This window comes from Natrix helvetica (genome assembly GCF_964273705.1).
Source record: "Natrix helvetica genome assembly, chromosome: 3".
Lineage (NCBI taxonomy): Eukaryota > Metazoa > Chordata > Lepidosauria > Squamata > Natricidae > Natrix > Natrix helvetica.
In genome coordinates, this window is record NC_138549.1 from 170,044,878 (window position 1) to 170,071,083 (window position 26,206).

General features: G+C 46.0%; 1 protein-coding gene across 4 annotated transcripts in view; it reads right to left on the minus strand.

Moving 5' to 3' along the window:
- The window catches only part of NKAIN4 (sodium/potassium transporting ATPase interacting 4), a gene marked incomplete at its 3' end in the record, with an annotated part of 125,508 nt that overhangs the window by 52,352 nt on the left and 46,950 nt on the right, over positions 1 to 26,206 (minus strand). For all 4 annotated transcript variants that reach the window (XM_081949829.1, XM_081949827.1, XM_081949826.1 and 1 more), the window contains exons 2-3: positions 13,818 to 13,955; positions 8,645 to 8,725 (exon numbers count right to left, since the gene is read on the minus strand). In XM_081949829.1, coding sequence (XP_081805955.1) covers positions 8,645 to 8,725; positions 13,818 to 13,955 — 219 coding nt within the window. The remainder of the gene's footprint in view (positions 1 to 8,644; positions 8,726 to 13,817; positions 13,956 to 26,206) is intronic.

Consider the following 26,206-nt stretch of genomic DNA (forward strand, 5'->3'; position numbering starts at 1 on the left):
CCGCCGGGCCCGTTCCAACCATACCAGTTGGAATGGGATCCGGAACCCACCACTGCTCTGGAAGTTCCGTCCTCCGGAGGGTCTTCAGAACCCAGGGGAAACTGTGGTGCAGGAGGCCGAATAGGCCACACCCACCATGGCCACGCCCAACCAGCAACGGGGCAGAGAGCCAGTTGCTAAAAACTTTGACTCCCACCCCTGCCTACAATCATAGATTTTTTTCCCCAAATTTATTTATTTATTTTCTTAATGCAACAACTTTACCCCTATTACAGAAACGAAGTGTTCCCTTTTACGTCCTCTCATTTATGCAATCCATTTTACCTCATAACTTGAAACTTTTCACTTTCAGCCAAATTCTTTTCTTCCATTATTTTCCATTTTTTTATACTCATTTTTTCTTAGTACATAAACCATATTTTCTTTCTTTTTTCTTCAATTTTATTAACAAACATGCAAAATACACACACACAAAACTTAGACGTACACCACATTTACACAATGCAACACGAACAGGAGCTTCCTGTTCTTTCTAACAGCAATTATCAATCGATACCGCTCACCTTATATTATTTCCCCTTCTATTGTATTTCATTTGGATTTCACCATTCTTAACACTCTTATTTTACTCATAACTATTATTTTTAAGTTTTGTTATAGTCCTTCATTGATTCTTATTTCCTTCCTCCATCCATCTATACCATATTTTCAACTGCCCCTTCAGAAATTGCACCAAATTATCGTTTCCTATTTCTCTACGGGTCTATTTTACTATAAACAATATATATCCTCTAGTTACGTTTTGACAGAGAGAGCATTTCTTTCCATTTTTTTCTACAATTAACAATGTACAATACTTTCTCTATTTCTCAATTAGTTGCATAACAATACCAATCCTACTACTATTCCCTTTAATCTACTAATTCAACTCCTTTTTCCCCTTCTTCCTCTTTTATCCCTTTTCTCTTGGGCTCTCAAGAATTCCACTTTTAATCATTTTTCTTCTCCTTTCTCCTAACTTCTTCTTTTTCTTTTTCCTGTTTTAATGGGCCTACAACAGCTGTCGATTCCGGGCGGTACCGCCATATACCGGTGGTAGCCGGGAGCAGCGGCCAGTGGTACGGTGGCTCGTTCGGCCCACTTCCCCACCCGTGTTCGTTACCGGGCCAATTGCGTATGTGTGTACAGTGTGCCGTGCCTGCACGACCTGCGCCGAGCAGCTGGGTGTCGCAGGGTGGTCCCTCGGCCCCATGTGCAGCTTAGCGGTTGCGATGGGATCCAGAACCCACCATTGGCCTACAATCATAGATTTGAGGAGGCTGGTTGAAGCTTAGGTTGATTCTTGCAACCAAGAAGTAGATGAAAACTTGGATGCAGCTCTTCCGAGGATGCCATGATAGGGTTTCTCTCCACATCCTGAGCTCGTGAGAGGAGAATTTCATTTCTCTCCCGCCTCCTCCCCCTCCTGTTCTGTTGGAAGCATCACCTGTTTGCGCAGAAAAGGACACCCGTTCCCGCCAGCTAGCAAATCAACAACTCCATCCTTTCTCCCTCACTGCACTTCCTTGCCATTTGTCACTATATGTTAACCTTCGGCTGACAAAGACAGATCAGCCCAGCTAGTTTGCAACAGGGAGGGGAAAAAATTAAACGTGAAACTTAGGAGTAGGGAGGAGGATTTTTCTATATACGCCTTTGCCCTTCCACATTTTGGTCGCCACGGTGTAAAAAAGATGTGGAGACTCTAGAAAGAGTGCAGAGAAGAGCAACAAAGAGGATTAGCGGACTGGAGGCTAAAACATATGAAGAACGGTTGCAGGAACTGGGTATGTCTAGTTTAATGAAAAGAAGGACTAGGGGAGACATGATAGCAGTGTTCCAATATCTCAGGGGCTGCCACAAAGAAGAGGGAGTCAAGCTATTCTCCAAAGCACCTGAGTGTAGGAGAAGAAGCAATGGGTGGAAACTAATCAAGGAGAGAAGCAACTTAGAACTGAGAAGAAAGTTTCTGAGAATGAGAACAATTAATCAGTGGAACAGTTTGCCTCCAGAAGTTGTGAATGCCCCAACACTGGAAGTCTTTAAGAAGATGTTGGATAGCCATTTGTCTGAAACGGTAGCAATGGGTGGAAAATAATTAAGGAGAGAAGCAACCTAGAACTAAGGAGAAATTTCCTGACAGTTAGAACAATTAATCAGTGGAATAACTTGCGTCCAGAAGTTGTAAATGCTCCAACATCTCCAAGTGATTGGACAACTACTTGTCTGAAACGGTGTAGGGTTTTCTGCCTAAGCAGGGGGTTGGACTAGAAGACCTCCAAGGTCCCTTCCAACACTGTTATTCTATTTTATTTAGAGGCCAGAATACGTATCCCTTCAGCCTTGACACAGATGGTGTACCAGCTGCCTGATTTAGAACAAGATCCAGCAAAGAAGATGACCCATGATCCTCCTTCTGGATTCCAAGATGTTCTTTATTGAGATCTTGGCCCTAATTCCTTGCATAAATTCTGCTTATTTTGGAAGGCTTCCATTTGAGAAGGGAGACATTTGTAAAAAATGTGATTTTCTATCCTCTCTAACGTCAGTGAGCACAAAGGACCTTGTGAATTGGAGAAGTCCTGATTTATGTCCAAATAGTCCTGGATTATCGAAAAACACTTGAACCCCCAAATTTATGTTGCTAAGAGAAACAGTTGCTAGCTTAGCTTTGCCCCGTTTTATGACCTTCCTTGCCACCGTTGGTAAATGAATCACCGCAATTGTCAAGTTCGTAACACGGTTGTTAAGTGAATCTGTCTTCCCCGTTGACTTTGCTTGTGAAAAGATTGCAAAAGGTGATTACATGACACACACACACACACACACACACACACACACACACACACAGAGAGGACACTGCAACCGTCATAAATACGAGTCAGTTGCCAAGCTTCTGAATGTTGATCATTTGACTATGGTGAGGCTGCAACAATCATTGTCATTGTAACTTCAAACAGTCATTAAGGAAGTGGTTGCAAGTAGAGGACTACCTGTACCTCTTGGGAATCAACTTTAAGTCCGCAACAAATGCCAAAATACTCAACATTCTTTCCAACATCCCATCCAAATCTTAACATCATTTCATTGTGATAGAATAGGCATATTGAAAATGAGGAGAAGGCCAAGGCACATGAGGCAGACCCAGGAGACAATGGAAAGACAACATCAAAGTCACACCAATAATATCAGTTAACAATAGTTGAGGCCACCAGAAGAACCAGTGCTTTGTACCTCCCTTGACAGATGAAGAAAGGAGAAGAGAGAAGGAGAGAGAAGAGAGGAGGAAGGAAGATGGAGATAGAGGGGAGTAGGAGGAGGATGGGGAGGGGGAGAGTACTCCACTTCTCTGCTCACAATAGAATCCCTTACGCCACCAGGCTTGAAATTTTGGGCTTGGACAACCTGGAACTACGCCGCTTATGGTCTGACCACAGCGTAGTACACAAAATTATCTGCTACAACATCCTACCTGTCAACAACTACTTCAGCTTCAACCTCAGTAACACATGGGCAAACAATAGATACAAACTCAAGGTAAACCGCTCCAAACTTGAGTGCAGAAAATACGACTTCAGCAACAGAGTGGTCAATGCCTGGAATGCTCTACCTGACTCCGTCGTTACAGCCTCTAATCCTCACAGCTTCAACCTCAAACTGTCTACCGTGGACCTCACCCTAGTCCTAAGAGGTCCGTAAAGGGGGCGTGCATAAGTGCACCAGCGTGCCTGCCGTCCCTGTCCTACTGTCCCCATTTATTTGTGTCCATTTCTTTCGTTATGTATATGTTTATACCTGCTATCTTGGATGTGTTTGACAAGCTAAATAAATAAATAAAATAAATAAAGAAGAGGAGGAGGAGGCGGAGGAAGAAAAGAAGAAGAAAAGAAGAAGAAGGAGAGGAGGAGGAGAAGGAGAGAAGGGAGAGGAGAAGGAGAAGAAAAGAAGAAGAGGAAGAGGAAGAGGAGGAGGAGGAGGAGGAAGAAGAAGCATCCGCAGTTCTAAGCTCCATGAAACAGAATGAAATCCCATCAAAACTGTGGACGCCATAGATTTATTTTATTGAATATTTCCACCGCCCAGGAAATCCTGAATTCTAGCATTCCAGGGCGCCAGAGAGGAAGAATAGCTATTTTTTCCGGGAGTAATCTGATACTATCAGTAAACTGCAATTCTCACAATCCTTTGGGAGAAACCAACTACAACAAGGACATCAGCATTGCGAAGATTTGTTTTCAGTCTGGATCAACTCCCAGCATGTAAGGTTCATATTGTCCAAATTGAGTTGCAACTGTCACTGAACTCAACTCCCTCTCCCTCTCTCCCTCTCCCTCTCTCCCCCTCCCTCTCTCCCCCTCCCTCCCTCTCCCTCTCCCTCTCTCTGTAACTGAATATTTCCTTTGTTTTTCCTAAGCTGGTTACAAGGACATTTCTTGATCTCCAAAACGGCTCTTACATCCTTTACTTAAATCTAACTTTGAAAAAACTTAAATGCAACCAGAGGTATATTCTGGGGAAAAAATACCACGTTTTAAGTCAAACAGACATTAGGGAGAAAATGTACTTCTAGCTCAGGGATCGGCAACCTTAAACACTCAAAGAACCACCAAGATCCTAAACGGAAGCCCCCTGTTCAATTCTGGAGCTGACGGAAGTCTGGTTCCCCCACCATAAAGTCTCCTCCTAGCTCAGCGTCCTTTTTCCTCTACCTGTCCTAAACGAAAGCCCTATCAATTGTGGAGCCGACTGGTGACGGAGCTGCAGCAGAGGGATGGAAGGGCCACATGCGGCTCCAGAGCCGCAGGTTGCTAACCCCTGTTCTAGCTACTCACATCTGACCCACATCAAATGACTCTGCAGAAGGACAGGAATTACACACAAACATTTGCCCCCAGGAAGAATTGCTGGACAGCAGTATAGGCAGTCCTCGACTTACGACCACAATTGAGCCCAAAATTTCTGTTGCTAAGCAAGACAGTTGTTAAATGACTATTGCCCCATTTTACGACCTTTCTTGCCACCATTGTTAAATGAATCGCTTCAGTTGGTTAGTAACACGGTCGTTAAGTGAATTTGGTTTCCCGATTGACTTTGCTTGTTAGTAGGTCGCAAAAGGGGATCACGTGACACTGGGACACCGCAACTGTCATAACTATGAGTCAGTTGGCCAAGTGTTTGAATTTTGATCATGTGTCCATGGGGAGGCTGCAACCGCCGTTAAGTGTGAAAACTGGTCATAAGTCACTTTTTTCAGCTCCGTTGTAATTTTGAATGGTCAGGAAGTACTACAGTACCTGTACATGGTGCCACCTTAGAAGTCTTCCCATATTTTTTAAAAAAATACAGGTAGTCCTCAACTTACGACCACAATTGAACCCATAGTTTCTGTTACTAAGGAAGATAGTTGCTAAGTTAGTTTTGCCCCCTTTTTATCACCTTTCTTGCCATGGTTGTTAAGTTAATGAAGTGAACCAGGCTTGCACACTGAGGTCGCAAAAACGTCACAAAAAGGAGACTGCATCCATCATAAATACAGTACAGACGAGCTGTCCAGCATCCACATGTTGATCAGAGGACCACGGGGATGTTGCAACGGTATGAAATGTGAAAAATAGTCGCAAGCCATTTTGTTCAGTGCCAGTGTAACTTCAGTCACTAAATTAACGGTTGTAAGTGGAGAACCCCTGTACCTTCAAAGGACTCTACTGTGCATTGAGGTTGGTTGATGTATATCATCATTTTCTCCTCCTCCTCCTCCTTCTTCTCTATATAGCTAACCTTTTTCTCCTCATGTGCTGAAAGTGTGCGTGTGCGTGCTACAGTGTGCATGCATGTGCCCACACCCATAATGCAATGTGCATGCAACACCCGCCACACTCCCCCCACCCCCACGGATGCGCGCGCAAACCCCCCCCCCCCAGCACTCTTGTTTGGGCCTAGCAGGCCTACCTGAAGTCTCCTGAGACCAAAAACAGGATGTGGGAGGTGCCACGCCCACACATGCATGCGCATCGCCTGCATGCACCCTGCCCCCCTTACATGCGCGGCAGAGACCTGAAAATCAGCTGGCCGGCGGGAGGAGCTAAACTGATGGCTTGTGTGCAGCACGCACGCCATAGGTTCGCCATCAGGGTTCTATATATACATACATACATACATACATACATACATACATACATACATACATACATACATACATACATACATACATACATATATATATATATATATATATATATATATATAAATGGCTCTCTCTCTCTCTCTCTCTCTCTGTATGTAGCTTGGTACACAGATTACTTACCCTCTGGAAACAAATACTGTGGGGAGTATTTGTATCAGGAGGCTTCCCTGAAGCTCCAGAGAGTGAAAAACAGCCCTACAGACAAACCGGAAGTCACCATTCCTGAACTTCCGGGTTCCCCATACGGCTGTTTTTCGCCCTCCGTAGCCTTCACGGGCCTTCAGGAGGCTTCCCTGAAGGCTCCTGAGGGCAAAAACCGCCCCTACAAGCAAACCAGAAGTGACTTGTCCAAAGGTCCGTTACCCCCACCCCCGAGCCTTCAGGGAAGCCTCCTGAAGGCTCCGGAGGTCGAAAATCGGCCCTACGAAACCAGAAGTCACCATTCCTGAACTTCTGGGTTCCTCATAGGTCCATTTTTTGCTCTCTGGAGGCTTCAGAGAAGCTCCTAAGGCCTCTGGAGGGCATCCGGGGGGACGGGGAGGCTGTTTTCACCCTCCCCAGACTCCTAAAAAGCCTCTGGAGCCTGGGGAGGGTGAAAAAAAACCACCCCAAAAGTGGGGTGGGTGGGTTTTGTTGGTTGCGTGGCGGGGTGGGTGTCACACACATAGCATAATGGGTATGGCATGACCTCGCACGACACCCACCCCCCTGCGCTCCCCCCGCTTTTGGCACAGGAGCCAAAAAAGGTTCGCCATCACTGGGCTAATATATATATATATAAAGAACTTAGAAATCTTAAGCTTAAAAGACCTGCCCAGGGAAGGAAAAGGTTTTAAGCGGCAGCAGGAATCCTCACAACACCACGTAGCGACACTGGATGGCATTCAAGAAATTAATTTACTCTCCAAACCGTGGAAGGAAGCTTGCAATGACTGATAGCCTTTTCTTTTGGAGAGGCATTAAAGCACTAAATTGGATTCAGTTTATGGAAGAATAATTTAATCCCCTCCTCCGCCCCCCCTTCCCCCCTTTTTCCCTGCTTCTGTTTCCAGGCTGAATCTTCAAAGTGTGATAACCAGCAGATTCTTCGCTCAAAAAAACCCCTTGACCCACACTTGGCTCTCTCTTATCGAATTTGCAGATTGTCAAATTTGGGTAGGTCTAGAGAAAAGAAGGACAAGGGGTTGACATGATAGAAATAGCCATAGCGCTTAGACTTATATAGCGCTTCACGTTGCTTTCCAGCCCTCTCCAAGCGGTTTACAGAGTCAGCCTCTTGCTCCCCCAACCATCTGGGCTCCTCGTTTTAACCACCTCGGAAGGGTGGAAGGATGAGTCAACCTTGAGCCTGGTGGGATTTGAATTGCTAACTTGCAGGCAGCCGGCAGGCAGCAGAAGTAACTTGAAGTACTGCATTCTAACCACTGTGGCTCATGATAGCAGTCCTCCAGTATTTGAAGGGCTGCCACGAAGAATAATATGATATTATTAAATGTTTACATCAATTCGCCTTACCATCAACTCCCAAAAATAATTAAACAATTATTGGCTCTTCTGCTCTCAAAACACCATATTTGTATCTTATCCATCACTTTCTTCTCCCTCCCCTCCGTACCTCCTTTCTTCCCTCTGTCGTCCTTCTCTTCTCTACTTCCCCTTCCTCTCTCCTCCTCCTCTCTCCTCTTTCCACTCCTCCTTTCTCTCCTCCTCTTCACCCCCCCCGCCCTCTCTCCTATCCCTCTCTTCTTCCCTTCCCTTTCTCCTCTACTTCCCACTCTTCATCTCATTTACTGGGTGTATTTCAGCTTCTGAGTGAGCTCCGTTTTATATTGATGGTATTTATAATTCCTTTTCAATGTACATATTTAATTTTAACATATATCTTCCTTCTCCTTTTTTTTAAAGAGAGGAAAAAAGTATATATATATATATAGTAATTGTGTTTTTAAACCTCCCCCCTCCCCCCACCCGCTGGCCTATTTTGGGGGGAGATGTAGACCTGGTTACAATTCCCAGCTATTCTCATCATTCGATTTATATAATTATGCATCCTTACACCGCCCCAAATTTGTGGTTCTGCCTTTAAATCTCAATAAATCTCCCCTCTTTTACAATACAATACAATAGTGGAGTTGGAAGGGACCTTGGAGGTCTTCTAGTCTAACCCCCTGCCTAGGCAGGAAACCCTATACCGTTTCAGACAGATGGCTATCCAACATCTTCTTAAAGACTTCCAGTGTTGGGGCATTCACAACTTCTGGAGGCAAGATGTTTCACTGATTAATTGTTCTAACTGTCAGGAAATTTCTCCTCAGTTCTAAGTTGCTTCTCTCCTTGATTAGTTTCCACCCATTGCTTCTTGTTCTACCCTCAGGTGCCTTGGAAATTGTTCCTGGATGCTCAGCGCCAAACGTCACTCACCTTCGAAAGGCCGCCAACTTCCAAATAAAAGCAGATGATGAAAATATTCCAGGTGACCCAAATGGCTGTCCAGATGGCGTACTGGATGGAAGGATGGGACATGCAAGAAAGGAGAAAAAGGAAGAGAATAAACAATCTTATTGCTTCTCGAAAATGTTTTTTTTTAATCGCTTTTCCCAAACTACCTAAGTACGGGCAGTCCTCGACTTACAACGGTTCATTTAGTGACCATTCAGAGTTACAACAGCACTTATGACCGTTTTTCACCCTTACGGCCGTTGCAGCATCCCCGTGGTCACATGATCAAAATTCGCACCCTGGGCCACTGGCTCGTATTTATGACGTTTGCAGAGTCCTGAAGTCACGTGATCTCCTTTGGCGACCTTCTGACAAGCAACGTCAATACAATACAATACAATACAATACAATGCAATAGTAGAGTTGGAAGGGACCTTGGAGGTCTTCTAGTCCAACCCCCTGCCTAGGCAGGAAACCCTATACCGTTTCAGATAAATGGCTATCCAACATCTTCTTAAAGACTTCCAGTGTTGGGGCATTCACAACTTCTGGAGGCAAGCTGTTCCCTGATTAATTGTTCTCACTGTCAGGAAGTTTCTCCTCAGTTCTAAGTTGCTTCTCTCCTTGATTAGTTTCCACCCATTGCTTCTTGTTCTACCCTCAGGGGCCTTGGAGAATAGTTTGACTCCCTCTTCTTTGTGGCAACCCCTGAGATATTGGAAGACTGCTATCATGTCTCCCCTAGTCCTTTTTTCTATTAAACTAGACGTACCCAGTTCCTGCAACCGTTCTTCATATGTTTTAGTCTCCAGTCCCCTAATCATCTTTAATCAATGTCGATGGAGAAGCCAGATCCACTTAACGACCGTGTTACTAACTTAACAGCTGCAGTGATTCACTTGACAGCCGTGGCAAGAAAGGTCGTAAAATGAGACAAAATTAACTTCACATTCTTGGGGCGTCTTTAGAACAAAACCCACTTCACATTCTTGGGGCATCTTTATCTTCGAACAAGCAAAAACAATGGGCGAAGTCAGTTGCAGTGGCACTTCGCGCGTGAACACGAGCGGCCATCGCTTATGTGGCCCCTGTCTGAACAGGCCAAGGCCCAGTTGTGACCTGCAGCTCAGGGATTGGAGAACCCTGCAGTAGGAAGCCTATATGGAAAATTGTGCTTTCAGACGTCCAAGATTCAAGTTAATGTACCTTTACAATAAGAGCTACATTAGAGGCATGCGGTGGCTCAGCGGCTAAGACATGGAGCTTGTCGATCAGAAAGGTCGGCAGTTTGGCAGTTCGAATCCCTAGCGCCACGTAATGGAGTGAGCTCCCGTTACTTGTCCCAGCTTCTGCCAACCTAGCAGTTCAAAAGCATGTAGAAATGCAAGTAGAAAAATAGGAACCACCTTTGGTGGGAAAGTAACAGCGTTCCGTGCGCCTTTGGCGTTGAGTCATGCCGGCCACATGACCACGGAGACGTTTTCGAACAGCGCTGGCTCTTTGGCTTTGAAACAGAGATGAGCACCGCCCACTAGAGTCGGGAATGACTAGTACTTATGTGCAAGGGGAACCTTTGCCTTTACAATAAAACAAAATTCACTTATTTGGTTATGTTTCGTGTTTGTCCTACGTACAAACACAAGTTAGGGACAAGAGACTGTGATTCTGTAGACATGGATTTAATCTGAGCTGGAAAAGGATCTATGAAACTCGGGAATTTGCTTACAGAGAACGAATAGTTGGAAACTGTTTTAAGTCTCCACGGTCTCTGCTTGTTGGGTGATATGATAGCAGTGGTTCAACATCTCACAAAGGAGACGGGGTCAACTTATTCTCCAAAGCACCTGGAGGCAGGACGAGAAGCAATGGGTGGAAACTACCATATTTTTCGGAGTATAAGACACACCTTTTTCCCTCAAAAAAGAAAATCTGGGTGCATCTTGTACACTGGATACAGTATTTTTGGCCTCCCAAAACACCCCCCCACTCTGAGCGAACAATGGGCCATTTTTTCCTCTTTTTTGCCCCCCCCCCCCAGCCCCCAAGAGCACTCTATAAGCCTCCCAAAGGTTAATCATGTCCTTTTTTTGACAAAAAACGGGCCCGTTTTTGGGAGGTCTGCAGAGTGCAAAAACTTTTTTTTTAATTTGCCTCTTCAAAATCTTGGTGCGCCTTATCCTCCAGTGCATCTTTATACTCTGAAAAATATGGTATTAACCCTGACAACAGCTCTGGCAGGTAACAAGGTGTTTGCTCAAATTGCGAAGTTTGTCTTGTGGCTGTTTGGTATGTAAAGACCCCCAAGGCTCCATTACATAATGCAAAGAACTGATTGATGATTACCACGAATGGCCAACTCCATATAAGAACAATCCCACAGGCAAACACCCTTTAGGCCGGCAATTAAAAGTCCCAGCCCCTGGAATTGCCAACTGCCAAATTGTTTCATTGTTTTTTTCCTCCCCAAAAGACTGCAGAACAAAGTGAAAATGTTGGATTGAAGTGAATTAAGTCCCCTCCGTTGCGAGGGGTAGATCAAAAGCAATGATCTGCTTGTAATCTCCATTGTCCCTGGTCGCATTCAAATGTGTTATGGGAGACACACAAGCTGAAGACTTTGATTGCATGTGTTCTGACCCAGGCTTCCCGAGAGCAGGAAGCAAACTCCTGGTCCCGACAAAAAACCCTTTTATTAATTGACTGTGAATTCTGCTCGTTCACATCCAGCAAAGTCTTTCAAGGGAGGATTTACAGTCACAAACCTTAATTGGCTTGGACAGCTGCCAGGCCGATATCTGCAAAACCTGGTCTCGGAGAGTCACGAACCAATTAAGCGAACTAATGGTCTCCTGCAAACTCCACTCCTCTTTTATTCCCTCTGGGAGGGGCCATTCATCGTCCACCTGTGGCCTTACTCCTGAGTGGACCCCTGTTCTTTAGCTGTTCCCTTCATCTGGCAACTCTGTGCATGCGCACACTGGGAACAGGCTCCAGCTGTTCTTCTGCCCCACGGATCTCTGACTCTGAAGGCAGCTGATAACTGGCATATGGCTCTAGCCCCAGTGGGTTGAAGCGTTACGCCTCAGTACGGGCGTACCGGATCCTGCCCGGAGCACCGGATACCGTTCCGGTATGGTGCTCCAGAAGGCCCACCTGCCCGGCTGCACTCCTTACCGGTGCTTTATGCTGTTGGCGCTTCCGGCACATGCATGGTGCGTACAGTGCCTGTGCGATGCTCTGCGGAGCAGCTGCAGTGTCGTGGAGGCTTGCGTGCGCCGTACGCATGCGTGCGCCGTATACCTGCATGTGGGTAACTGCGGGGCCGTTCCAAACGTGCTGGTTGGAACGGAATCCGGAACCCACCACTGTCTGGCGCCCTCTCTGCCTCTGACTCAGAGCCCTCCGCAGAGCCTTCTCCAGACTCCAGGACTGGCCCATGTTCCTCCCCAACCTCCTCACTGTCCGAATCTGCTGCCAGATTCCACTGGCGGGCAACAACAGCATGTTTGAATTTGTGTAAACAGCAACAGACCAGGTTTAAGACAATCATCTGTTACTATGGGGAAAAAGAGCCCGACCTGCCCTTTTCTGGCAGATTGTGCAAATGTGATTGGAGGTTTTTCAGGATCAACCCCGGGATTAAAAATTGGCCCTGCACTGTTCCAAGCACCAAAGGAAATATTTGCACAGAAGGCGGATGAATAAAAATTAACTTAACTCAACTTAACGACCACCGTTGGGACTAGAATCGCTAAGCAAAACGGTCACTCAGGGTGTTAATATGCCTGATTTGATTACCTTTTTTTTGCCATGTTGTTAAGTGATTCACTGCAGTCGCTAAGTGTAGCGTGTGGATGTTAAACGAATCCACCTTCCCCCCCCCCCGACTTTGCTCGTCGGAAGTCGAATGGGAAAGGTCACAAATAGTGATCACAAAACCCAGGATGCCTGCCGGTGGCCAAATTTTGATCAGATGACTGTGCAAGCGGTCGTAAGTGATCAAAATTCAACTGCCTGGCGACTGGTTGCAGAGTCCCGGGGTCATGTGATCTCCCTTTTGTGACCTTCTGACAAGCAAAATCAATGGGGAAACCAGATTCACTTAACAACTGTGTTACTAACTTAGAAAGTACCATGATTCACGTAACGACTGAGGGAAGAAAGGTCATAAAATGGGGCAAAATTGAGCTAACAACTGTTTCTCATAGCAACAGAAATGTTGGGCTAAATTGTGGTAGTATGTCCAGGACTACCTGGATGTCAGGCCTGGAAGCCATCTTTTACATTGGGCCTTCAGGCCTGCCAAATTTTCTACTGTGGGGAAATGGGAGGAGGGATTATATAGAGTGTGATAGATATAGTCAAAATAACATTCCTTTCTCAGGGAGTCAAGGACATCTTGCCCTGCACCTGGAGTGGCGTGACTGGAAGCTATCACCAGTTTTGGATGGTGCCTGATTGGACCATGGGATGGACATGTGGGTGCTGGGCAGGGACTTGAACCTTTGTTTGGGTGGGAAAAACCTGGAAAATTTCAGATACGGGTTTTCCCAGATGTGTCAATAGGTCGTCTCTAATAAAATAGAACTTTGAGGAACCTCAAGTCTCGGAGTCTTCTTCCGTTGGGGGGGTGTTACTTGGGACCCTAACATTGGACATGCATCTGGACTTACCAAATGTGTGCTCACTGATGTTAGAGAGGATAGAAAATCCTAATTTTTTACAAACGTCTTCCTTCTCAAATGGAAGCCGTCCAAAATAAGCAGAATTTATGCAAGGAATTAGTTCCAAGATCTGAATAAAGAACATCTTGGAATTCAGAAGGAGGACCATGGGACAACTTCTTTGCTGGATCTTGTTCTAAATCAGGCGGCTGGTACACCATCTGTGTCAAGGCTGAAGGGATACGTATTCTCGTCTCTAACATAACATGGGACAAAATTCACTTAACAACAGTCTCGCTTAGCAACAGAAATTTTGGACTCATTTGGGGGGTCGTAAGTCGAGGAGAGCCTGTAATCACTGGTTCGGATGGTCTGTTCCGGCCATTTAGTTCTATGCACCTTCCACAAATTAAGTCCCATTGAAACTACAGGGGCCCCATCATCCCCATCTGGACATCACACGCCAGCCTTACAATCGTTAGCAAACTCACCACCACAATGTAGCGTGGTCTGTACTGGATTGTCCCAAAAAGGCCCAGGATTACCATGATGATGTGGAGGAAATTGGCCAGAATCGGAGCCCATTGGTAGCCCAGGAAATCAAACACTTGTCTCTCTAAAGCAACAAGCTGGAAAAGAAAAGAGAAAGAAGAAGATAAATTGCACATCCACATCGTGTGATATCGACAATTTACAACGCCTCGGTAAGCTGACACTTAGAATACTGTATCCAGTTTTGGTCAGCACGATATAAAAGAGGTCTTGAGAAAGAGTGCAGAGAAGAGCAACCAAGATGATTAGGGGACTGGAGTAGGGGTCGGTTCTAGCCAGCGTGACTGATGGTTCACTCGTGCGTGCTCAGTTCGATAGAAATTGTTCTGCGCATGCGCAAAACTCAAGAGCAAGATGGAGGCGGCGATTGCGGCGAACAGGGAGCAGTTCAGAGGCGTGGCCAGCCTGGGACGCTGCCAGTTTTGCGACCCAGGCTGACATGCCACTCCCGATTTGGCCGAACCAGGCCGAACCGGTAGAGACTGACCACTGGACTGGAGGCTAAAATATATGAAGAATGGTTGCAGGAACTAGGTATGTCTACTCTAGTCTAGAAGAATAGAATAGAATAGAATAGAATAGAATAGAATAGCATAGCATAGCATAGCATAGCATAGAAGAGACTTTGGAGGCCTTCTAGTCCAGCTCCGTGCTCAAGCAGGAAACCCTATCCCGTTTCAGACAAATGGCCATCCAACATCTTCTTAAAGACTTCCAGTGTTGGGGCATTCACAACTTCTGGAGGCAAGCTGTTCCACTGATTAATTGTTCTGTCAGGAAGTTTCTCCTCAGTTCTAAGTTGCTTCTCACCTTGATTAGTTTCCACCCATTGCTTCTTGTTCTACCCTCAGGTGCTTTGGAGAACAGTTTGACTCCCTCTTCTTTGTGGCAACCTCTGAGATATTGGAAGACTGCTATCATGTCTCCCCTGGTCCTTCTTTTCATTAAACTAGACATATCCAGTTCCTGCAACCGTTCTTCATATGTTTTAGTCTCCAGTCCCCTAATCCTCTTTTGTTGCTCTTCTCTGCATTCTTTGTAGTATTGATGGCCCCATATAAAAAATAATTAAAACAATTAAAAAAAACCAGAAGTGCGGTACAATAACTTATTAAATTTAAAATTATGAGAAAGTCCAATGTGAAAATCCTTTATGTCGGGGATCCAAACTCAGACAGCAGCAAAGACCCCTCACTCGCCCTCCTTTCCATAACACCCACTCCCTTCTACCATAGCACTGATGATGTTACCTAGTTGGGTAATGAAACTTCTACAACAAAACAACCAATCTCTGAGAGCACCAAGGACCCCACAATCATCATCTTCTTCTTCTTTTTCTCCTTCTTCTCCTTCTCCTTCTCCCTCTTCCACTTCTTCCTCCTCCTCCTCGCAAACCCCATTCCCTTCTACCACTGATGATGTTACCTAGTTTGGTAATGAAACGTCTGCAATAAAACAACCAATCTTAGAGAGCACCAAGGACCCCTCAGTCATCCTCCTCTTCTCCTCCTCCTCCTTCCTCTACCTCCCCCCCCCCAGTTCAACCCCGAGATACAAATATTCTCCTTCAAATTCTTAAATATGGTTTTGCATCTCTTAAAAGTGTCCTCCCAGACAGATCTTGCAACCTGACAACCCGTCGCTTCTTCTCGGGCCTTCCTCAGAGTTATTCCTCACGGTTATTTCTCTCAACTTAGAAAAGGTTTAGAAAAACGTTTGAAAGTGATATTCTCCGAACCCAGAGGAGCCCATTACATGAATTAGGAGACAAGCACCCCCAGCAATTTTGAATGAAGCATCTGGGGAAGTGGAAGAAGGAAGGTTATTATTCATTTCGAAATCAATTTTCTGGGCCTCATCGGGGCCAGCGGGAAGGGGGTTAAGCGCTTAAGCTTCCATTAAGGGAGATGAAAAGACATACGGCGATGACATTTAGAAATTTTGGATTCAGACCGGATCGACGGAGAACACATGATTGCAATCGGTTTACTCAATCGGGCATTTAATTAGCTTGGTTTGTTGCATTAAAAACCAACAAAAAAAAATACAGATAAAGAAGCAGAATTTGCATATTAGCTTAACCAACAAGCCCCTGCACGGGCAGGCTAATCGGTTACCACTGAATATGCTTCGAAGAGATAACCTCCTGCTGCTAGATATTGTAAAGGTGAGTCCAACTTTCCTTCTTAGAACATAGAATAATAGGGATGGAAGGGACCCTTGGAGGTCTTCTAGTCCAACCACCTGCTCAGGCAGAAGCCCCTCCACTAGACCAGAGAAATGGCTGCCCAATCTCTTCTTGGAATCCTCCAGTGATGGAGTACTTATGACTTCTGAAGGCAAGCCATTCCACTGGATACTTGTTTTCACTGTTAGGATGTTTCTCCTTAGTTCTAGATTGGACCTCTCTTTGATAAACCTCCATCCATTATATCATATTAGTCTTCTTTCGTCTGTCTGTCTGTCTGGGGGGAGGGGGGGAGGCTCTTTTCACCCTCCCCAGGCTCCTATAAAGCCTCTGGAGCCTGGGGGGGGGCGAAAAATGCTTTAAAAAAGGGTGAAGAGCTGGCCAGCCCACGCATGCGCACTGGCCAGCTGACAGGGCAGCGCCTCACGTGCCCTGGATAAATGGCTCTGCGTGCCACCTGTGGCACGCGTGCCATAGGTTCGCCCTCACTGATCTATATCATAGAACAGGGTAGGATAGGATAGGATAGAATTCTTTATTGGCCAAGTGTGATTGGACACACAAGGAATTTCTCTTTGGTGCCTAGGCTCTCAGTGTACATAAAAGAAAAGATACATTTGTCATGAATCACAAGGTACAACACTTAATGATAGTCATAGGGTACAAATAAGCAATCAGGAAACAATCAATATCAATATAAATCGCAAGGATATAAGCAACAAAATTACAGTCCTGCAGTCATAAGTGGGAGGAGGAGATGCATAATAGGAACGATGAGAAGGTTAATAGTAATGCAGACTTAGTGAATAGTTTGACAGCGTTGAGGGAATTCTTTCTTTAGCAGAGTGATGGCGTTTAGAAAAAAAAATGTTCTTGTGTCTGGTTGTCTTGGTGTGCAGTGCCCCATAGCGTCGTTTTGAGGGAGGAACTACAGCCAGCTGTACCGTGAGGCTTTGGCTGCAGTGGCCGGAGTAAACAGGTTCCATGAGTATCTTAATGGCCGGAACTTCGAACTGGTTACGGACCACAAGCCTTCGTTGGGCTTACTTGCTGGGGAACGACCTACCCCAGTGTCATTATCACCCCGCATGACCAGATGGACCATTTTCCTAGCTGCTTACTCCTACCGTCTCATCCACCGACCAGGCTCCACTTTGGGGCAATCTGATGCTCTCAGCCGCTGCCCAAACTTCTCACTGACCCTACCCCCGAGATGCCAGTCCTCCTCATTGACTTCCTTGAGACTGGGCCTGTCTTGTCCAGTGACGTTGCCCGACACTCTGCAAAGGACTTCACCATCAAGCAAATTTTGAACTGGGTGCGTTGGGGCTGATTTCAAAATGTATTTTGCCAAACGTGATGAGTTATCGGTTGTAAAGGGCTGCTTACTGTCCAAACTGCGCATTGCAGTATTAGAGGCTTTACACGTAGGGCATCCTGGAATTGTCAGGATAAAGTCTTTGGCTAGGAGTTACGTGTGGTGGCCTAACATGGACAGGGAGATCGAAGAATGGGTGGCTACCTGCACACCGTGCCAGGAGTCCAGACCAGCTCCCCCAGAGGCGCCCGCTAAGGAGTGGGAGCGACCTCAAGCACCATGGTCTAGGGTGCACATTGATTTGCTGACCCAGTTCAAGGCCAGACATTTCTCATAGTTGTAGGTGCCTACTCAAAATGGTTAGGGGTAGTCCTGATGATCTCCACTATGGCAGAAGCGGTCATCAAGGTACAACAGAGACTTTTCTCCACGCACGGCCTGCCCGACGTCTTGGTCTCTGACAATGGGGCCCAATTCACGGCCATGCAATTTGAGATCTTCCTAGCAGCTCAGGAAATCAGGCATGCCCTGGTCGCGCCATTCCATCCGGCCTCCAATGGTCAGGCGGAGAGAATGGTGAGATCTGCAAAAGAGGCCCTCTCTAGGATGGGCCCGGGAGATTGGCAAACACGGGTTGACCACTATTTGCTAATTCAGCACATCACACAAAGTGCCACTACAGGGAGAAGCCCCTCCGAGCTTCTCATGGATTGCTGGCTAAGGTCCCACTTAGACCAGCTACACCCCAATTATTCTGCGTCATCGCCCCCAGACTTCACAAGCAAGATTCGGATTTTTAGTTTAGAGGATTCGGTATATGCCCACAACTACGCCGGGGGAATTCTGTGGATTCCTGCCACAGTGATAGGCATCACCGGCCCTCGCTCTTACCTCCTAGAGCTCGAGGACGGTAGGAATTGGAGAAGGCATAATGACCAACTCCATGGCCGCCTCTCCAACTCCACTCTTAGACAACCAGAGGTAACTCCGGCATGAGTTAGCCAAAGCCCTACCCAAACAGAGCAAACACTCACTCCTTCCACAGCCAGCTCAAGCCCGAGGGTACCGGGAAACTTATCTGGTTTTGTTGCAGGCCCGCAGTGAGCTCCGAGCAAACCGGCTCTAGAAGCTCCAGCCGCGGTCTGTGAAAGGTTCCAGGAGCTTTCACCAAGCGGAGCTGCGGAGCAAACAGGTCCGTCCGACCTGTCCAAGGAAACCCATCCTACTGAACTGCGCAGGTCAGGCAGAGCTACCCAAAAGCCCGCCTACCTGCGTAACTACGTAACTAGTAGGATTGTTCCATCCAAGAGGGGAGGGGTGTTAGATACTTGTTCTAACTACAGTGGTTTCCACCAAGGTCCTCTGTTCCGGCAGGAACAGAGATTTAATCCTATCGGTCGAAGGGTCTGACAGCTCCCTATAAAAGGGCTGCTCTCAGACTCAACCTTCGCTGGATTGTTCTCACTTGTTGTACTTAATAAAGAGCGGTTGTTACCATTAAGCCTGTGTGTGCCTATCCATTACCCAATCTAACAGGGGGGAAACCCTATATCGTTTCAGACAAATGGCTATCCAACATCTTCTTAAAGACTTCCAGTGTTGGGGCATTCACAACTTCTGGAGGCAACTTCTGTTCCACTGATTAATTGTTCTCACTGTCAGGAAATTTCTCCTCAGTTCTACGTTGCTTCTCTCCTTGATTAGTTTCCACCCATTGCTTCTTGTTCTACCCTCAGGTGCCTTGGAGAATAGTTTGACTCCCTCTTCTTTGTGGCAACCCCTGAGATATTGGAACACTGCTATCCTGTCTCCTCTGGTCCTTCTTTTCATTAAACTAGACAGACCCAGTTCCTGCAACCGTTCTTCATATGTCTTAGTCTCCAGTCCCCTAATCCTCTTTGTTGCAAAAGGCGGTATACTGGAAGGCAAATCAACGTCCTGTATCTTTGCATTGATTGAAGTTCATAAAATCTTCCTGGGGTTATTGAAAGTCTCTGTTGGTAGTCCTCATTTAGTGACTGCCTCTGATAGTGACCAGTTATGACTGTGATGACAAAGTAACTGTGAGTCGTGGCCACATTTATGAATCTTGTAGCATCTATCTCTCTCTCTCTCTTTCTCTCTCTCTCTCCCTCTCTCTATCATGCATTCACCATTGCAGTCAGTTAGTATGTATTGTCCTGATCCTGACCCATTGTTTTCCATCGCAGTCCGCATTGCCTAAACAAACAATGTCCTCCTGAATTGCTTTCCAACACAGCATTTCCCTAAAAGGTGCCAAAGGAAGGAGCTAAGCTCTGTGACCTTAATTAATTGATTAGAATCAGCTGCCATCCTGAAACTGACTGGACCTTAATCAGTTTCACACTGAAAGCTTTTGTTTGCCTCCTCAGGGGCTGCTGGTTACAGGCAAGCACCCTAGGCCAGTGATGGCGAACCTATGGCACGTGTGCCATAGGTGGCACGCAAAGCCATTTGTCAGGCACGCGAGGCGCTGCCCGGTCAGCTGGCCAGTGCGCATGAGCGTGCTAGCCAGCTGAGTTCACGCTTTTTTAAAGCCATTTTTCGCCCTCCCCGGCTCCAGAGGCTTTATAGGAGCCTGGGAAGGACGAAAAGAGCCTCCCCCGTCCCCCTGGACGCCCTCCGGAGGCCGTTTTGAGCGCTCCGAATGCGTCAGGGAAGCCTCCGGATGGTCCCTGAAGCCTTCGGAGCGCTCAAAACGACCCTCCGATCTCCTCTAGGATTGACCGTTTGGATAGCCTTGCAGTCCAAGGGACTCGCAGGAGTCTTCTCCAGCACCAGTTCAAAGGCCTCCATTCTTTGGCCTTCCTTATGATCATATGATCCAATAAGCCTTCCTTATGATCCAATGTATTCACAGCCATACATTGCAACTGGGAACGGATACCGGCTATCAGTAATCAGCCAAGCAAATTCATTAGCAAAACATTTCCCAAACTAATTGGATTTCCAAGAAAACAAGAAACGAAGCACTAATCAATTTCCTTCTTGAATAATTGGGGTGGGTATTCCTCCTTGATGTTCACTGACGGAGAAAACGAAGGAGGAATGTTTTCCGTAAATGGGGGGGGGGGAGGGAGGAAAAGGAACACAGACTTTTGTAGTTCACGTTTCATTAAACCTAAACATGCCCTTGTTGAATATATTATGCAGAGTTCAGAATGTGGGTTGGATTCACATCTATATGATTGTAGATCGTGAAAGGTCTTCTTGGTTTATTTAGCCCACTGATAGAACCTTTTCGGCACCAAGTGCCAAAAAGGGAACACTTCGCGCATGCTCGTCTGGGCCGCGATCAGGAAGAGGAGTTGCCCAGGGGTGCGTGCACGCCCCCCAAAATCAACTTCTGGTTTTCAGTGCACTTGCAAATCTTCCAGGTACTGCCGCGCATGTGCATGCACTGATCAGCCAGTGCTCTTGCTCATGCCGGAAAACGGAAGACTAGCTCTTCCGGTTTCCAGCACTGACGCATGCACATAGGCCACTGCATGCCAAAAACCTGGAGGAGGAACGCCCGACGCTGTGCATGCCAGGCGAAATGGCTCTGTGTGGCCCTTTGGACATGCGTGCCATAGGTTCACCATCACAGATCTAGCCTATTTCTTTTCATTTGGAGACATTAGTCTGAGCTGTAAACACAGTCTGAGTATTTACATGCTTAGCAAAATGTGATTAGTTCAGTGTTTCTCAACCTTCACCACTTTATGAGGTGGGGACTTCAACTCCCAGAATTCCCCAGATAGCCAGGCTGGCTGGGGAATTCTGGGAGTTGAAGTCCATACCTCTTCAACTTTGGCCATGGCGAGTTGGCCCTTGGTGAGTTGGCCGTCACGATCTGGCAATGGCACGTTGGTGGTGGGGCAATTGGCGGTGGGGAGTGGTCCCCATTCTGCCTTTTCCTCCTTTATTTTCCCATTCTTTTGTGTTTCCTCGAATTTTACAATTGGATAAACTATAAAAAATATAGAAAGATGAACAACAATTTCTGGGGTGGGGAAAGAGGGAAGTGTGCATTTTTAAAGACATCTGGAAGATTGCTGCAGTAATCATTTTGCGCTAAGATTTCTGGTTTCTCTAGTAGGATTTGGCACCAAAGTCCCATTTGTCTGCCAGATTCCATATTTTTACAGCAGAGTTACAGATGCAGAGTGTGCAACCCTGCCTGATAATATTTTCCAGTGATCCGGGAGGCCTTCGACAGATAGCAGAGGAAAACTAAACCCCTCAATTGTTAAAGCTCTGAATGTTAAAAGCTATAGAGGAGAGGATCTTCACACTTATAACTACAGATAGTTGTCGACATGGCCACAACTGATCCCAAAATTTCTTTTGCTAAGTGAAACAATGGTTAAGTGAATCAGTGGTATGGATGGCAACCGACTAAAACTCAACCCTTCCAAGACGGAGTGGCTGTGGCTTCCGGCCTCCCGGTTCAACCAGGTGCTTCCATCTCTGGCCATCGGGGGCGTCCAACTAGCCCCCATGGAACAGGTGCGCAATTTGGGCGTCCTCCTGGATGCCCGGCTGTCCATGGATAACCATGTAACAGCCGTGGCAAGGGGGGCGTTCCATCAGGTTCGCCTGATGCGCCAATTGCGCCCCTTATTGGACCGGGATGCCCTACGCACAGTCACCCATGCGCTAGTGACGTCTCGCCTGGATTACTGCAATGCTCTCTACATGGGGCTTCCCTTGAGATGCACTCGGAGACTACAGTTGGTCCAGAACGCGGCCGCGCGGGTGATTATGGGGAGGACTAGATACTCCCCTGTAACACCTCTCCTGCGCGAGCTGCACTGGCTTCCTGTGGTCTACCGAGTGCGTTTCAAGGTTTTGATTATGATCTTTAAAGCGCTCCATGGCACAGGGCCTAGTTATATGCAGGATCGCATCCTGCCTCACACATCCCTACGACCAATTCGCTCACACAGAGAGGGACTTCTCCGGGTGCCGTCCGCCAAACAGTGCCGGGGGGCGACACCCAGGAGCAGAGCCTTCTCTGTGGTGGGCCCAGCCCTGTGGAATGACCTCCCCCGTGACATCAGGATTACTTCCGATCTCCGCTCCTTCCGTGTACAGCTGAAGACCCACCTCTTTCAATTATCTGGCCTGGCTCAATCGTAATTATTCTTATTCCTCCTAACTGGTTTTAAATTGTATTTTAAACGTTAAATTTTAATTCTATATGGGGTTTTTATAATTGGGGTATCTTAATGCGGGTTTTTTAACTGTCTATATGATGTAAATTGTCTACCTCCTCCGAGTTCGAGTCCGTGTTTGTGTATCTGTATGTATGTTCTGTATGTACGCCTATGTGTTTTTATATATTTTCTGTGTTTTATATGCCCCATTGTACGCCGCCCCGAGTCCTACTTGGAAAGGGAGCGGCTAATAAATTCAAACTTATTATTATTATTATTATTATATATGTTCTCCTGTTAGAGCAGGGGGCTGGACTAGAAGACCTCTAAGATTCTATTCTATTCTATTCAGCCATCACTGCCCTACACCATTTCTGACAGATGGCAGTCCAGTCTCTTCTTGAAAGCCTCCCAAATGATGAAGCTCCCACAACTTCTGAAGGCAACTTCTGCTCCATTGGTGTGCAATCTTTGGAATTTCTTTCCCAACACAGTTGAGCAATAATTGGAGGAGTGGGGTAAAAAAGAAGAGAATGCCTCCGATTAGAAAGGTATATTTGCAAGATCCAGGTGATAAGGAACAGAGGCCATCACCTGGGGACACTTGCTGTGTGTTTAAAGTTTCCTGGAGAGATAGAAAAATGCTGGGAGTTCTTAAAACTCACAAAAATCAGCCAAGGAAAACTTTTTTTTTTTAGCAAACTGTCTGAAACACAAAGATCAATACCAAACCTAACAATCAAACCGTAAACAATACTCCAGCCAAGGAACTACCAACTCACACACAAAAAAAACCCCAAACAACAGCCTAATCAAGGAATTGCAAAAACACTCCCACCAACACTGACAGGAGAAGACAATTGTCTATAAACAGAGAGCAAATCCCTCTCTCTTCTAGCACTGATGATGTTACCTAGTTGGGTCATGAAACATCTGCAAGAAATTAAGCAGACTCAGAGATCACCAAGAGCCGCACAGTCGTGGTTGTCCTCCTCATCTTCCTCCTCCTCCTCTTCCTCGCTTGCGAACCCCACTCCCTTCTAGACCTGACGTTACTAACCATATATTCAGAGTATAAGACGCACCAGAGTATAAGACGCACCAAGATTTTGAAGAGGTACATTTTTTAAAAAAGATTTTGCACTCTGCAGACCTCCCAAACCCTCTGCACGTCTCATTCTTTTTTTGTGAAAAACAGGGCATGCAGAGAGCTTGAGAGGCCTGCAAAGTGCTCCTGGGGCTGGGGGGGGAAGGGGGGGGCAAAAAAGAGCAAAAAACAGCCCATTTTTCGCTAGTTTTTGCCCTTCCCAGCCCCCAGGAGCACTTTGCAGGCCTCCCAAACCCTCTGCACGTCCATTTTTGTGAAGGGGGTGGGATTTCAGGAGGCCAAAAATGCTGGCTTCAGTGTATAAGACGCACCCAGATTTTCACCCTCTTTTGGGGGGTAAAAAGGTACGTCTTATACTTTGAAAAATATGGTAATTAGATACAGAGGTGGTATTTAGTCAGTTTGGACTGGGTCGCCCGAATACCATCCTGCTCTGTAGTCCATAAATTGAGTTGTATTTCTTTTTTTTTTAATAAATCATTTTTATTAAATGTTTTATTCTTTAAAAAAAATAGGGAAGACTCAGCAAAGAAGAAAAAACACAATAAGACAAAACAAAACCCAGAACATACATAACAATATACAGTAATTTTACAGCTTTCTCTATCGGCTTTCCTTCCTAGCTTTTATAATTCTCCCTTCTGCATTGCCTTCCTCTCCCTATAACCTTGTCCTATAATTTAACAAACCTAGTATTAACACTTATAATAGTATTCATTATTTATATCTCCATCTATTTGTATTCTCTATTTTCTGTCTTGGCTTCTGTTTTCTAGCCACTTGTACATTTTATTCCATACTTTATAGAAGCCCGATTCTTCTCTTTCTTTTAGTTCTATTGTCATTTTATCCATTTCTGCGCATTCGAGTATTTTCCTGATTGTAGTTTCATCTGAGGGTGTATTGATTTTTTTCCCAGTTTTGTGCGAAGGCAATCCTGGCTGCAGTGAGTATGTTTCTGATTATGTATTGAGATTGTTTGTCCATTTTTTGATCCAGTAGTCCTAATAAGAATGCTTCTGGTTTGAGTTCTATTTTTCGCTCAGTAATTTCTTCGAACCACTTCCGAATTTTGCACCAGTATGAGTTGTATTTCTATTATGTCCATTCATTCTGCCCGGAAAAATGCCTTAATATTATTTGTTTTAGAATATATCTTTTTCCCAGCCTGTAGTCTTCTGGGAACATGGCAACTAATTATGGCAAGGGTTGTAAGAAGCTAATCCTCAAACACAATCAAAGTGGACTCTACCCTTTGAAATAATCCAGATACATCAATAATCTGAATTCCTGAGACTTACCTCTATCATCAATTCATTTCTTTTCTCTTAATGTTGTGGCCCGATTCGGATAGTAAGGAGGTTGGGGAGGAAGATGGGCCAGTCCTGGAGTCTGGGGAAGGCTCGGATGAGGGCCCTGTGTCAGAGGAAGAGAGGGGGGCCAGAGCCATCTGACAGTTATCAGCTGCCTTCAGAGTCAGACATCAGTGAGGCAGAAGAACAGCTGGAGCCTGTTCCCAGTGTGCGCCTGCACAGAGTTGCCAGATGAAGAGAACAGCTAAAGAACAGGGGTCGACTTGGGAGTAAGGCCACAGGTGGACGATGAATGGGCCCTCCCAGAGGAGGGGAGCGAAAGGGGAGTGGAGTTTACAGGAGACAATTAGTCCACTTAATTGGTTCGTGACTCTCCGAGACTCCTTGCCAAGTTTTGCAGATACCTGCCAGCTCTCCAAGCCAGAGAAGGTCTCGGACTGTAAATCCTCCCTTGAAAGACTTTGCTGGATGTGAATGAGCAGAATTCACAGTCAATGAATAAAAGGGTTTTTTGTCGTAACACAGAGTTTGCTTCATTCTCTTGGGATGCCTCGGTCAGGACACTTAATCTGAACATTTCCTTAAGAAAGGAGTACAGGTAAACTTATAAGCACTCACTTCACATCCTTTTGAAATTATAACAGCACTGAAAAAAGTGACTTACGACTGGTCCTCACACTTATGACCATGGCAGCATCCCCGTGGACAAGGGATCTAAATTCAGATGCTTGGCAATCGGCACATATCGATAACTGTTGCAGCGTCTCGGGGTCGCCATATGCGACCTTCCCAGCTTTCTCCCAACGAGCAAAGTCAATGGATTGACTTAACTGTGATTCACTTAACAACGGCAGTGATGCATTTAACAGCCGTTGCAAAAAGATTGTAAAATTGAGCAGGGCTCCCTTCACAAACACCTTGCTTAACAACGAAATTCTGATCCCAGAAGACAAGCTCAGGATCCCAAAAGATCTTGACGGATTTGAATAAGGGGCCCTATCCGAACAGCACAAATGTCAGCGTTCCAAATACCATGCATGAAATCAATCAGAGACCAAGGCAGAATCATCCTTAAAGTTCCAATTTAATCATACAGGCATGTTGGCAACGTACTGTGGAATTCCAACTCTGATTCTCTTCCTGGGATTCCACCCAGTTGAAAGTTCATGATCTTATCCCCACACCCCATAATCCATCACATGTTCCAGTCATCATCTTCCACGCTGGCATCTACACCCC